Here is a 15,368-nt window from a genome sequence, read left to right on the forward strand (position 1 = left end):
TTATATCTCGAATGGAAAGTAGATTGGTAATTTAAAACTTTGGTTAGTTATCTATTTCTTCTACACCGAGCGCTAAAAACAATATACGTTATCCTAATTGCCTAATATGTACCAGACGTTAAAAATTATGTTCACTGAGATGTACACGCATCTCCATCAGTTGCCTATTACTTTGTTTGATAACCAGATTCCTATCAGAATGAATGCCTGATCGTGGTCAGTGGAAGCAAAACACTTGGAATCATTTGCTAGACAGTTAATTTTATTAATAATAATAATAATAATAATAGCTTATTGTCACAAGTAGGCTTCAATGAAGTTACTGTAAAAAGCCACATTCTGGCGCCTGTTCGGGGAGGCCGGTACGAGAATTGTTCTGCATTACAAGCCAGCTGTTTAGCCCACTGTGCTAAACCAGCCCCTTTTGATGGGAATGCTGGAGGCTTCTGTGGGAAGATGGGTTATACAGCTTCCATCATCTGTGTCTCTGTAAAGAATTGGTGTGCGGCTGATAAATAATAGTCATCAGTAGATTAACTTGCTGTCTCAACTCTCAAACTAGCAAATGCCAAAATGTGCCAGCTGTGGTTCAGCTAGCAGTCTCGTATTTGAGGTAGAAAATCATTGGTTCAAGTCCCATTCTAGAGACTCGAGCACAGAAAATACAGCTGGCACTCCTGTGCAGTTCTGAGGGAACGCTTCCCTGTCCAAGTTGACGTCTTTCAGGTGCAACATTAAACTAAAGTGCTATCTGCCTTCTCAGGTGCGCATAAAAAAAATCAATTGAAAAATGGGAGCGTTCTCCCCGTGTTCTGGTGTATACTTACGCCTCAGCCAACAAGACAAAAACAGTTTAATCAGCTATCACATTGCTGTTTGTGGCCACTTGCTATGTGCAAATTGGCTGCTGCTATTCCTGTGCAACACACCAAAAGTACTTAATTAGTTGTAAAATGCTTTGGAACATTAAGGTTGTGAAAGGCACTGTATAAAATACAAGGCTTTCTTCCATCATGGAATAGCAGCTGGATCTACTTATACTGTTGGGACTTTTGAGATATCAATCATTCCACATAATTCCTTGATTTATGTGATTTAAAGTCATCCAGAGAACTCCATCACACTGACAAATGATCACAAGCTTGCTGTTCAAATCCTTTGTGCACATCTTTGGGATACAGTAAAAATTATAATGCTGCCGTATAACTTCAGAATTTTTTTTACTGCAAACACTCATTTTCTGCTTACCAGCTGCACCAATCTTTTTGGGAAATGGTGACACGAGGAATAAGGAGTTAAAAGAAAAATATTGTAAGAGCCTCCTTTATTTCCCTCCCCAAATCAAAGCAAAGGTGATTGAAAGGAGGATACCTTCTTATAAAAATCAGGATCATCAGCACTTTCAACAGATACAACCAGCATCACATCAGGTCTCATTTACTCTCAGCTACACATGGGTTTGGCAACATATGCCACAAGTTTTATTCATTTAATAGAAATAATAAATTATACATTGTGTTTACAGTCTTACATTTGTATAATGCAAAAAAAAGGATTCGTAGCAAGGTACAACACTTCAACCATGGACTAGGGAACAAATTTCCCTGTTAAACACATCTTCCAACAAGCATTCTTGCTCAATTACAGCAAAGTTTCAGGGGGCTTAGGCAGAATAAAATGAGTAAGACTGAAATGTACTTTTCAAGTTAACAATTTTGAAATATAAAAAAAACACACTACAATTCTGCTAAAATATCTCCAACAGAAGAGGGTCCAAAGGAGCCATTTCAAGTATGTGGCATTGTGAAATGCTAATCATTCCAGTCAATAGGTCATCATTATTAAGCATCAGTATTAACGACAAATACCTTCAGGCACAAGTGAAGGATTATTCCTTTTATCTACAGGTTTGCAGTGTGAACATAACTTGTGAACATATTGCATTTATATTAATTTGCAAGATTTCCAAGTTGGAATCAGATAGCTCCAAGGTGAAAATAGTTTCACAAACGAATACAACATTTAAATGCTATGTGCTTAGAATAGTTCAGATATTTAATAAAATACGTATTTTGTGCAACATATGAAATTATATTTGGTGGTAAAATGCAGAATTTAGTCTACACACAAGAACTTTACTTATTTGGTCCCTCACATTTGCAATGAGTTCCATATTTCAAAAGTTTCACAATTTACCTACTGGGAGCCTGTTATGAAAGCTTTTGCAACCTCATCATATCACAAATGCGTAACTGTGTTGTTCTAACAAGTTATTCAAATGTCTTTAGAGTTTCACTGATATTTAAGAATATTCAAACAAAATGTTAGGTTGTATCCTAATGTCCTGGTCAGGGGTTTGAAGACGGTAGTATATATTACCGCAATGACCACACCTCGAAACAAGCCTGTTAAATGTTTTGGGGTACTTGGAAGATTGTGAAAGGTGCTGTATAAATGCAAATTCTTTTTTGTCATTGATCTGTTTGATTAATATAGGAGCTAGATTGTAAGTGTCTTAGAAGTGTCCATCATCAACATCGTCCGCCTTTCACTGTGGAAGCAGAGTAATGATGGACTGAATAGTCTTTCTCATTTCAACATTTCCTACATAAGTCTCAAATATTATAAAAAGAGGTCTTGTCTAGCTTTATCCCATTAGAAAGAACACAAGAACAGACATATAGTGTAAACGTCCTGTCCTGTGACAGTATTATAACTTACTGGTAAATTTAACCATACCTATTGATGCAGTTCACCATATCATTTGGGTGGATCTTGGAGGGGAAGGTTCTGCACAAAGTATCTGCTCTCAGGCAACTCCCAACTATAAATCTGATGCATTAAATGGCATAACAAAAGCAAATATATGGACAGGTAGGCTCTTAACATTTAAAATTAGGGCACTTTAGCAGTTTGTCAAACTAAAACAATGAGTTATTTGGTGGACATTTTTGATAAGGATATGGGGGGGGGGGGGGGGGGGAAGAAGAGAAAAAGATATGTTCATGGCTTACTTGCGGGTGGAGTCTTCCAGAGCTGTGCAACAATGGGGCAGCTAAAAGGTACCAAAGGTGCGATTCTCCCATAAAAAATTTAAGTTCATTTGTGGCGTGCTTTTCAGGGAGTTTTCTGCTGGCAATTCCTCACTGCTATTCAAAGACACTGAGTCACTTTTTGGGCCCTGGGAAGTTTCTCGTCAGTTTAGACCACACTTAGAATTTTTTTTTTTAGCACTGAAGAGCTGAACTCAGAGATCAGGCCGCCATTTTGAAAGGGTGCACCGATCTCTGTGAGCCTGTGGGTCTCCCACGTGTCACGGGCAATGTCATCCCCCACACACATGGGTACTACCCCACACCCCCAAGTGAGGACACCCCTTTATTTATGAGGGGTTATTGGGTTACGGGGATAGGGTGGAAGTGAGGGCTTAAGTGAGTCGGTGCAGACTTGATGGGCTGAATGGCCTCCTTCTGCACTGTATGTTCTATGTCTATGTTATGGAGTCCCAGGGAGGCCCCCTCTTCAGGCCCCCACGTCCACTTATAGGCCCCTCCCCTTACAGGACCCCCAATAGTCACCCCCCCCAAATACCCAGAGGCCCCTACTTAACTGCCCTGAACACCCCACCCTTCAAATCCCCTCCATCCTCTTTTCATGGGCATGGCCCCCCTTGAGCCTGGACCCTTGACAGTGCCAACTTGGCATCCAGACAGTGCACCTGCCAGATTGGCAGTGCCAAGATGCCCAGGTTCCAGGGGGATGGCCAGGGGGCCACCTTGCACTGACCCTGACCACCCAGGGGTCTCCCATGACCCCGGAGACCCACTGGGTAGAGTTCCGCCTGGTCCATGTTTGCGTGGACCGGTGCTTAACAGCACCCGCCTGCGGCCTCGCTGGGGAGGCCAGTGGATCCCGCTCAAGTTTCCCAAAGCCAATTTAAAATCAGCTTCGGGACGCGCCGTTTGGTCACGCCCCTTGTGAGTGTTTCCGACTCGCACACCTCGCGGGACTTGGGTGGATCCTGCGAGGTGTGAAGATCGCCGGGAAGCCCACAAGAGGCATCTCCTGGCATTCGAGCGAGAGCGCAATGTGGCCGTTGGATCACACCCAGAGCGTTTTCTCTACTTGCTCATCCAAAGGCTCATTCAGAATTCTGTCGAAAATCTTAAAACTTGATGAAAGGCCATTAACTACACAACATCTAATAACTTATTTCTCCGTACACGTTTAACCAGTCCCAAACATACCTCATGATCTGGGTAAGTACTTAGATACTGAGCAAAAACATTCAAAAGGGTTTAGATTTTCATCACCAAGTCTAACAAGATCTTGTGGCACAGTGGTGGCATCTCTACCTCTGGACAGAAGTTCCAGCTTCAAGTCCAACGCCAGAACTTGATGGCCATAAAGGGGAACTCTTAGCGCCGTTCAATGGGCTGATAATCAGCTGGGAAAACATTTAATCACTTCCCCACTATTCCCAAAGGTAAAAACAATGTGCAACTGCAACAAAGCCAATCTTGATTTCAAACCATTTGATGCCACATAATATGTTCAGGATGCCAAGTGACTCCAAAAATTCCTTCTTGGGGCCCTTCTGAACGAAAATCAGCTTCGTTAGCACACTGCTCCTTCCCAAAATCCTAGGACATATGGAGAAGGCACACCTTTCAAAAACTGCCAATTTTAGTTGTAAAAATATCACTGAGGAAATCCTGGGACAGATGGCTAGTTCCTATTCATAACGGTTTTGTGGCAGAAATTAAATATAGAATAATGTGAAAATAATGTACCAAGATGCCAGGATGAGAGTGCCAAGCCAGCAGGAGCACTGCCTGGGTGCCAGTTCAATGGTGCCTGAGTGCCAGGGTGGCACTGCCAGGGGGACCATGCCTATAAAATGAGGGTGGAATTTGAAGGGTGGGTAAGTAGGTGCCTCTGGGAAGTTGGGGGGGGGGGGGGGAACTGTCCCATGTGTGGCGTCCCACAAGCTCACTTACTGATTGGGGCACCCTTTCTAAATGGCGGCCTGATCTCGGAGTTCAGCTCCCCAGTACTAAAAAAAATTCTAAGTGTGAGGTGAGAAACTCCCCAGGGACAAAAAAAGTGACTCATTGAATAGCGGTTGGGAACTCGCCAGCAGAGCCAGTGGGAAACGCCCTGGAAAACCCTCCCCAAATTAACTTCAAAATGTTTTGGGAGAATCGGCCCTGTTTCTCCAGTTTGTCATATACACTATTGCAGTGCCTTCAACACATCAACATTGTTAAACAGGTTTGTACAATTGTTTGCTGTAGTGTAGTAGACAGATGATCCCAATATGGGGAACTTGGACCATGACATAAAGAACTACAAAGTACTGTATGAAAATGTGACGAAATCATATTCACTCCTTAGAAGGACAGGAGTCCTATTCATAACAGTTTTGTGGCAGAAATTAAATATAGAAAAATGTGAAAATAATGTGCCAAGATGCCAGGATGTAAGTGCCAAGCCAGCAGGAGCACTGAGCCGGTGACAAATACTCTTTACTGGAAAACAAAGAGGACAGCTATATTTGAGACGAACAAAGCTTTTCTGGTTCCTTTGTTCAAAAGTGTCAATATTAATAAATACATTCTTAAATTCCCACAGAACATTAAGGGCGAAATTCTCCGTTCCTGAGGCTAAGTCCCGACATGAACAGAGAATCCGTGTGTGATTCATGACGGGAAAATCAGCGCGAACCCCCTCACGATTCTGGTACTGGTGAGGGGCTAGCACTGGCGTCGTGCGGAACACATAGGGATCATGCGGAAAACGGCAGGAGAACCTCCGGGTCCCGGGTCGCGCATGGCACGGTTGACTAGCAGCACCTGTCGCGCCGGAAAACATGGCGACGGCCGTGCTGGAACCCTAGCCCACCCATCCCAACCCCACAGCACATCCCCCACCACTGACCCCAGCCCTAGAAACAGCGCCTCGGCCAGCGGCTCAGATCCCGGATGAGTGTGGCGACGCTGGACAACGTCCGCAGCCTACACGCCAGGATCCCGGCCGCTGGGACGATACATGGCCCGCACCATCAGGAACCCAGCCATTGGGAGCGGAGCATCGCAGGTGGGATGGTTGATGACATGTCAATGGCCTTGCGACTGCACGTGGCGCGCATCCCGATGATGCCGATTTGGAGGGAACAGAGCATCGCGAACCGTCGTCAAACCTGCGCCTGCCCCGAATCTGGCATCGGAAGCTATTCTCCGCCCGATAGACAATTCCAATTTTGGTGTCAGGCGACGGAGAATCTGTCCTTAACAATTTAACAAGGGTGTATGTCACAATGTTTGGAAGACCCTGATTTCACTGGAAGAAAACAGTTGTAATGATGGGTTATATACAAGTGCGGGATCAAAGGTGAATTAATAAAGGAAATTATGAGACTGTTTTTAGGTGGCAGTTCAGTTATGTATAAATCTAAACGATCAGGAATTTACCATTTGCACTGCAAGTTATTTTGCTGAAATATAAAAACATGAACATTCCTGCTACTTTGACGGGTAAATTGATGGTGGAATTGCCACCTTACTGCGAGTTGTGGCACAGAGTGACTTACAGGCAAAGTCCATCCCAACCATTTAAACACCCATTAAGTCAAACCGTAATCCCTTAAATTCAATGGAGATCAAACCAAATTTATGCAACCCAACCACAATTTACCTATTTCAGCCCTGGTGTTTCTGCACTGAAACCTCCCAAAGCCAATTCTAAAGTTCTTGAAATACGGTACATGCCCAGAACTGGAAAGTATAGTTGACGCCTCCAGGTTCTGTGAAGTGAAGCTTCACTTTGGAATTCCGATCCTCTTCAGATGTAGGCCAACATTCCATGCGTGTTTAAAATTATTTTTGTGCCTTTGAACTAGTATGTTTAAATGGGACACCCAAATCTCCTAATCTTCCCCCATTAAAGAGATATTTGCCTTTCTCAAATCCAAAATGAATAGCCTCACACTACTCCACACTTAACTCACTCTGCCAGTTTTGCCCACTCAATCTGTCTGACAGGCTATTTGTGAGTTTTTCCTCCCTTCTTATTTTGCCTGCTATCATGTTTCACAATCAGTATTTTCTCCATGTCCTACAACCAAAATTCTTCTCACACTCAACCAAATAATCTAGTTATCACTAATAATCAGCTAGGGTTGAAGCACTGACAAAAATACAAAATCTAAACAAAATGAGCTATTTGTGAAGATGCATCTGCTGGAAAAAAACTTATTAACCTGCACCCAATTAGGGTTTGTGTTAAAAGGGAGGATCCACACTGAATAACTAAAGTCTCAGACATGTTGAAATTCCACAACACATCCAACAAAGCCACGCTTCTATAATACTGTGCCTTTCACATCAAGAACAGACTGAAGGCACTGTGGTACACTTTCATTAAGCAATGTAAGAAAATAAAGGTAAAATGTGCTGTAAACACAGTGCACACATGTTTGATGTTTAGGACCCCTTTCACTAACAGAAACATATTGCACCAAAACTGTAAACATGGATGGGAGTTTGGAGGATATAAAAACCCATCACTTCAATAGGATGAAGAAAAGATAAACTGAGCTATTCCTTCAATAAAATGGCAGACATTTCTTCATTTTGTGTAGTATCCCTACAGTGCACAAGGAAGCCATTTGGCCCATCGAGTTTGCACTGACCCTCTGAAAGAGCACTCACCCCATGTCCACTCCCTCGTCCACCCTGCCCTATCCCCATAACCTAACCTACACATCCCTGGACACTAAGGGCAAATTTAGCATGGTCGATCCACCTGACATGCTCATCTTTGGAATTCGAGGAAACCCACGCAGCCACAGGAAGAAAGTGCAAACTGCACACAGGCAGTCATCGAAGGCCAGAATCAAACCAGGGTCCCTGGCGTTGAGATACAACAGTGCTAACCACTGTGCCACCTGTGCTGCAAAAAAACAATTCAAATAATCCAATTTGTGGTCTCCACAAGAGAGACATAGAAGATCCAAGTTGACCAGAAAGGGCATTGCACCTCATCGTGGGCTTGATCTGATGCTTGATCTTAGCCAAAAGGTTGCGAAGTGGTACTTCTTACTTCTGAGCCATGAGGATAAGCACTTCCCCCATGCGCTACAAATTGATGACAATGTTTCAGGGTCACTTGCCTGCCAGTTCCATGCCTCTCAATTTCTACCAGGTCCCTGCTCAGTGCTTTTTCTTCACTCTGTGTTTGCCCCCCACCCCAACCCAACACCAAACCCCAAGGGACAAAACAGGGTGGAAACTGCAGGTCCAAAATTGGGTTTTACTTTCTAGCACAGAGCTTACTAATGCACCACCGTGCTCCAATCGATCCAGCCTTAACTTTAATGTTACAACTGTAAAGAAAATACAAATATATACTCAAAAATATATTTAATGTGCTTATCAGCCAGTTTCAAAGCAATTATCTAATACTGAAGTACAAAATGTACAACCTGCAAAGAGAAGTCCCAACTTGATTGCAGGATCAATTTGGATTAACCTGCATAAATGTCTGATTTAGTCACAGCAGCGATATTGTCTGTAATACAGGTCAACAGACCCAGGTACAATTTTTAGCACAAGGGTAACGATGACAAATGCCCAATTTTTTCAGAGGCCATTTTCCATGCCTTCAGTCAGCTTAACAGGCAATAATCCTAAAGTTGCTACTAATGCAAACTCATTTTGTTTGCTTTTGTTTTGTAAAGAGGGAGAAAAGTTGAAGGGAAAACAAAAGTTAAAATTCCCAGTCACCATCTAGCTCATGTAAGGAACCTATTGGACCATCTCTCGGTGTTTCCGAGGTCCCTGCTTTGGCCTGAGAACCAGAAAGTGGCACCGCTGGTTGAAGCAGATTAATCAGAGTCTTCATCGGCTGTTTTTTCACCTGCAGGAGACAAAAAAATTCAACCAATCACAGTAAGATATTGAGCAATGATTCGGGTTTTCAAAATGATTAATGCCAGTCTCCAATGCAAGAAATAAAGTCCACTAGATTTACACTTTAGTATTAAGCAAGCTATTAAAAGGCACTAAACAAAAATAAGGCGTGCTATAATCACTGAATTTTACGCCTGATTATTATTATAGTGTCAGAATATAATTTACTGATATTCATAAAAGCTGCATCCATCTTGCACGTGCCTGATCAATTGGGTTTTGATCACTGCTTATGTTCCTCATTAGAAATGAGTTAAATTATTGCAAAATGTATAGAACATAAAACATACAGTGCAGGAAGCCATTCGGCCCATCGAGTCTGCACCGACCCACTTAAGGCCTCACTTCCACCCTATGCCCGTAATCCAATAACCCCTCATAACCTTTTTTTGGACACAAAGGGCAATTTAACATGGCCAATCCACCTAACCTGCACGTCTTTAGACTGTGGGAGGAAACCAAAGCACCCGGAGGAAACTCACGCAGACACGGGGAGAACATGCAAAACTCTGCACAGACAGTGACCCAGTGGGAAATTGAACCTGGGACCCTGGTGCTGTGAAGCCACAGTGCTATCCATTTGTGCTACCATGCTGCCCCATAGACAGACACTTATTTTGCCACAAATACATTCTCACTCTCTTGGGTTCCAAGGCATCAATTCTGGTCAATTTTCAACATCTCCCAGGTACAGAATATAACCATAGTAAATACTCACCCGTTTGAAGAAAGGGTGAGCCAACAACATGCTAGCTGATGGCCTGGAACAGAAGAGAAGCCTATTACTTATTTATTTATTTATAAAGATGGTCATATTAGCAGTTACAACAATCAAAACACAATTTAACTACATAACAAAATTATTTATTTTTTTGAAAACCGTATATGAAAATCATATTCAAAGCCACAAATCAAATTTCTGGTCACTCTAAATTTCAGTTTTGTTTCAAAACATCTGACATGCCATTTTAATGCAATGGCTTAATTCAATTTCTTGAATAATTCCATTCCTTTTGGGCATCAATTCTGAATTACCAACAGAAGATCGTATTTTGTCAGTACCACACCGCCTCTTCCTTTCAGACCCTTAAGGCTTACCTATTTGACTGAGCATTTTGGTCTCTTGTCTTAATAGCATCTTATGTAGCTCAGCACCAAATTCTGCACATTAACACACACATAAAGCACCTTGGGACATTTCAATAAAGGCTCTACATAAATTTGGTGCCGTTAACCTAAAGGAAAACCTGGAAACTTAATTGTAATCAAATTCCCAATCTGCAAACAAGTTTACGTAAAATGTTACATTTCCCTCAAATTGTTGGTGTTCCTGAAAAAGCCAAATATATTAACTGACAAACTAAGAAACAGGAGCAGATGACCACCATATAGTCCATCAAGTGTTCCCTCACATTCAATATAATCAGGGCTGATCTTGGGAAGAGTAACCAGAAGTAGCAGAAAGGTAGCTGTCTTTATACTGCAGATAGTTGGCTAGTGTCCATCCATTCCTGACCATATTCACCAGCCAATGATTCAATGAATTCTACCTGACTGCAAAGGAGCAGTGACACTGATAAAAGAGAGTTAATTGATATAGGAGAGCAGAATGACTACATGCGTGCAATTTTTTTTAACCACTTGGGTGCATTTAAATCTAACAGTTGTACAACACATGTTCGGAATCTTCAATCACAACTCCTGGTGCAATAAATAGAGATGAGAAACATCTCCACAAAAGAGAAAAGGTATTTAATTTAATCAAAGAATGATATAGTACACATACCGATTTCTGGGCTCTCTTTGCAGGCAGAGCTCAACAAAGCTGTGAAAGGCAGAAGAGAATGTTTCCGTCATTGAACTCTGGGGTTGTTCCTTTGTGTTTCTCCTCATCATGGTGCAGGGGTCAACACTTTCTCCAATTCCAGAATCCACTCCAGAGCGGGAATTCTTCATCACTAGTTCCTTTGGTGGGAAACTGAGGTCGCCCAGACACAACGAGCCTTTCAGCTTCTGGAGCAGCATCTGAGGAAAATATTAAAGCAGTAAATAGACAATTCTTTCTCCTCTTCATCCATGGATCAGCCTCCACATTATAAAATATAGAGTGTTCAACATTAAAGAATAATAAAAGGTCACCTGTGTAGGCCGCATATCCTGAAAGGGAACCTGGCCTCTGGCTAACTCACATGCTGTGATTCCAAGGCTGTAAATGTCAGACTTCGCATCATATCCATGCAAGTCCTATTGTGGAAGAGAAGGCACATTTTTTGATACTCAAAGGGATAGGGGTTCTACACTCCAACGTGATCATGCAGAGTGTGCATACTGAAAACCAGTTGACCACATAACAAAATACAGTAAAAAGATGTGTTCCTTCTTTCCTCACATCCAAGATGCAGTGAAGATCAGCCTCCTTTGACTGTGTTGGATGCAGTCTGATTCACACAGCAGCTTTTACGCTCAAGTAGGTCTGATGGCAAGAGGCAGAATTTGACCATATCCATGCAAGATTTCTGTACTCCTCCCTTAACATTTAAATCATGGCTCAGTAAATGTTCTGTGGTTTGTCTCATAGCCTAATCCAGTAGTTCCCAACCTTTTCAGTAACACGGCACATTTCAACGAGACAAAACATTCCACGGCAAACCCATTTTTGTGTCAGCTGGAATTGATTACCCATAAACGCCCCACAATATAGCAGGTAACCAATATGGTCAATCATATACAAGGGGTGGGGCTTAGGGTGCACCACAATTCAGCAATCTGCTACAAAGTGCTTCCTCATTGCACAGCCATTTATCCTGAGTGCAGTTTAAAAATCAGAATTCGGACTGAACTTCAAAACATTAACTGACAAACTAAGAAACAGGAGCTTTGTTCTATTCAGTACAACAATAATTCCAGTTAAAATGCCAGTACATATTACACATGAAGATAAGAAAAGACAGAATAGTCCCAGATGACCACAGACTCCCCTCAAAGGGGAGGGCTGACTGGTTATGATGTCAACCTGAGGGTCACCACACGTCAGGCGAGGAACAAGATTGAGAAGGCGGGCCTGCATGAGTAACCTCAACCGGTAGGAGTTGAACCTGCGCTGTTGCTGTCGCTCCATATCACAAACCAGCAGTCTAGCCAACTGAGCTAACCGGAAATGGGGAAATTATGGAAAGAGGGAGAGGGGGCGCGCCAGAGAGAGAGAGGGACAGCGTGCCAAAGAGAGAGAGTGAGGGAGAGCACGCGTGCCAGAGAGAGAGAGACCGCGCACCAGAGAGAGAGAGAGAGTACGCGCGCCAGAGAGCGCACGCGCAAGAGAGAGAGCACGTACGCCAGAGAGAGTGAGAGAGAGAGCGCAGGATGGGGGGCCTATAACAAGGGCAGTGGGTTGGCTCTCACTCGGCCAGCCTCTTTCCAATAGCAAATCCCTCAATCAAGTGCCCCTCCATGAGAGACCACGAACACCCCGCATAGGTTAGCTTGTTGTGCTCCCCGCAGAGCGACAGGTGTTTCTGCCACTTGTTTAATACCAGCAGCAGTGGGAAGGATCATTTAATTGGGCATTAATTACCCACTTAAGGGCCTCTTTTGGGGGCAGGGCAGGAATGTCATCCATGGACTTAAGCGAGGCGGAGACAGAAAGGTGGCAAAGTGCCTTAGGGGACAGCATAAATATAACCCATGGGGTTAAGATACAGAAATCAGCCATGCACTAATTGAAGGGTGCAAGGGGTTGGAAGGTCTGAATATCCTTCCCACTTCTGATACTTGTGAAATATATTAGTTTAAAAGGAAGAAAGAAAAAGGTCCAATATATAAAATTATTATTTCTGCTTGAAACATCATCATACAGATGAACAGTTCCAGACATTACACTCTGGAAGTAATACAATAAAATCACTTGCAAAATACTGTATTTCATTAAATAAACCAGTTATTCTGCATTCATCACACTAACATGGGTCAGCTGGCAAGAAGGCAAGTTGCAGATATAGACAAGCGTGCAACAAACCTGTTGGAGAACTTCAGGGCTTAACCAAGGCAAAACGGAAGCACTGTACTCTGGGAAATCATACACAAGCTTTAGCCTTTGTCCATCTGAGACCATATTGCAGAGACCGTGCAGACCTGTGAGATAAATATGGCCATCCCCAGATATAAGAATATGTCTGGGTCTAACGCACCTGTTGGGAAAAAGAAGAAAAAAGTTGCAGAAATGAATGTGCTCGGCTGATGGCATTTGGGAAAGCTTTCTGAAGAAGCAGCACCACAGTGGAGATGAGTGACTCCTCACTCTAATAACACCAATCAGAATTTGCAAGTACTGGACCAGTTGCACTTTTCAGCAAAAAGCATGTCAACACCAACTGGCCCACCAATTTTACTTCAGAGATTAATTTTACTGACAGAAGCCAAAAGAAAATTACAGTCAAGTAGCGGAAAAAGTCAGGTAGAGGAAGAAGCGTGTTTTTAAATTCTTTAGTGGAATTTGGGCATAAGTGGCAAAGCCACTTGGATTGGCAGAGCAGGTGAAACGCTGCAATTAAGGACGGGGGAGCCTCTGGATATCAGTGTAATCCAGAGCAATCGTATCTGCAGTTAAGCGTTTACTGCTGCAGGAACTATGGCTTAAGAGTTATCGAGCTGCAGGTCGCTCTCCACCACATTGGGGGGGTGTCTTCTGATTTTCATGAGGGTGTGACTGCAAATGACATATACAGGGACCCAGCAGGCAGGAGTGCAGGAGCCTCGACCTTTGTAATTGTCCAACAGATTAGAGTTATTTTTTAAGCTTGCTTGGATGAGAGCAGGGCTGCAGATAATGAGCTAATTGGCAATGGCACAGGACGCCATTCATGATGGAGGTAGTTACAGGAATGTACTGGTAGTATGGGGATAGTATATTCAGACACTGCAGCAAAAAGCACGAGTCTAGATGGCGGTGTTGCCTCTCTGGTGCCACGATTCGGAACATCCACTCAGGACTGGAGAGGAACCTGCAGTGGGAGGGAGAGAATCCAGTAGTCATGTCCATGCAGGTATCAACATAGGCAGGACAAATGTGATGGTCCTGCATAGTCAGCTTGAGGAGCTTGGCACCAAATTAAGCAGAACCTCAAAAAACCAAAATTTTTGGATTATTACCTGAGCCACGTGCAAATTGGCATAGGGCAAATCAGATTAGGTAAATGAAAGCTCGGTTTGGTGTGGGAGATGTGGGTTTTCGTTTATGGGGCACTGGCACCAATAGGGATCTATACTGTTGGGACAGTCTACACTTGAACAGTGATAGGACGTGTGTTCTTATGAGCTGTACAACGAGGGAAAGTAGAGAGGGTTTTAAAGTAAATATTGGAAGGCAAAGGATTACATTTGGGAAGATGTGGTAAATAAGAGTAAAGACAACGCTAAAGAGAAAAGTTTACAGGAAATGGAAACCAGCCGTGACAGAAAGGGATAGAGTGTACAAATCTAACAGTAAATCAACAGATGAGACTAAAGGTTATGAAAATAAAAGGATAGGATAAAACAAAAAGGCTCTGTATTCTGAATGCACACAGCATTTGAAATAAAACAGATGAACTGAGAGCAAACAGAAATAAATACAAATTGACAGTGATTACAGAGACAAAGCTGAAGGAGGCCATAGATTGCGACTCGAATATTAAAGGATACAGGACATAATTAATGATCTCAGTGAAGAAGCCCCTCGATAGCAGCGACCAGAATGTGATTGAAATGTAGGATTGGGACCGCAAACAAGGGCAATTATGCGGGCATGAAAGTAGAGCTGGCTAAAGTAATTTGGCAATGTAGGTTAAGGGATAGGTCAAAAGAGATGCAGCGGCAACCATTTAATGAGATATTTTAGAATAGACGCATTCCAATGAGCAAGAAAAAAAAATAAAGGACAGACACACCATCCCTGGTTAACTAGAAGGGTTAAAGATAGTACCAAACTTAAAGAAAAAGCATATAATTGTGCAAATTTAGATAAGTGGTCAGAAGATTGGACAGAATACAAGGAACAGCAAATGAATAATGGCAGCCATGTTGTACCACCTACAAGATGCACTGCAGTAATTTACCAAGGTTCCTTAGGCAGCACCTTCCAAACCCGATCACTACCATCTAGAAGGACAGGAGTAGCAGATACCTGGGAACCTCACCACCTGAAGGTTCTCCTCTAACTCCTGACCTGGAAATATATCGTCGCTCCTTCACTATCACTGGGTCAAAACCCTGGAACTCCCTCCCTAATAGCACCATGGATGTAGCTACACCTCAGGACTGCAGTGGTTCAAGAAGGCAGCTCACCACCACCATCTGAAGGGCAACTAGGGATGGGCAATAACTGCTGATCCTAGTCAGCAACACCCACATCCCACAAACAAT

General features: G+C 43.0%; 1 protein-coding gene across 4 annotated transcripts in view; it reads right to left on the bottom strand.

The window, feature by feature from the left end:
* Positions 1-8,408: 8,408 nt before the first annotated feature.
* Positions 8,409-15,368, bottom strand: part of LOC119958972 (STE20-related kinase adapter protein alpha-like) — a 35,979-nt gene continuing 29,019 nt past the window's right edge. For 3 of the 4 annotated variants that reach the window (XM_038787504.1, XM_038787512.1, XM_038787518.1), the window contains 5 exons: positions 12,985-13,156; positions 11,112-11,216; positions 10,759-10,997; positions 9,691-9,733; positions 8,409-8,919 (listed from right to left, as the gene is read on the bottom strand). In XM_038787504.1, coding sequence (XP_038643432.1) covers positions 8,770-8,919; positions 9,691-9,733; positions 10,759-10,997; positions 11,112-11,216; positions 12,985-13,156 — 709 coding nt within the window. In that variant the 3' untranslated portion in view covers positions 8,409-8,769. Of the gene's footprint in view, positions 8,920-9,686; positions 9,734-10,758; positions 10,998-11,111; positions 11,217-12,984; positions 13,157-15,368 lie in introns of all 4 variants that reach the window. The other variant, XM_038787525.1, reaches the window with a different exon arrangement.

The sequence above is a fragment of the Scyliorhinus canicula genome, chromosome 2, assembly GCF_902713615.1.
Source record: "Scyliorhinus canicula chromosome 2, sScyCan1.1, whole genome shotgun sequence".
Lineage (NCBI taxonomy): Eukaryota > Metazoa > Chordata > Chondrichthyes > Carcharhiniformes > Scyliorhinidae > Scyliorhinus > Scyliorhinus canicula.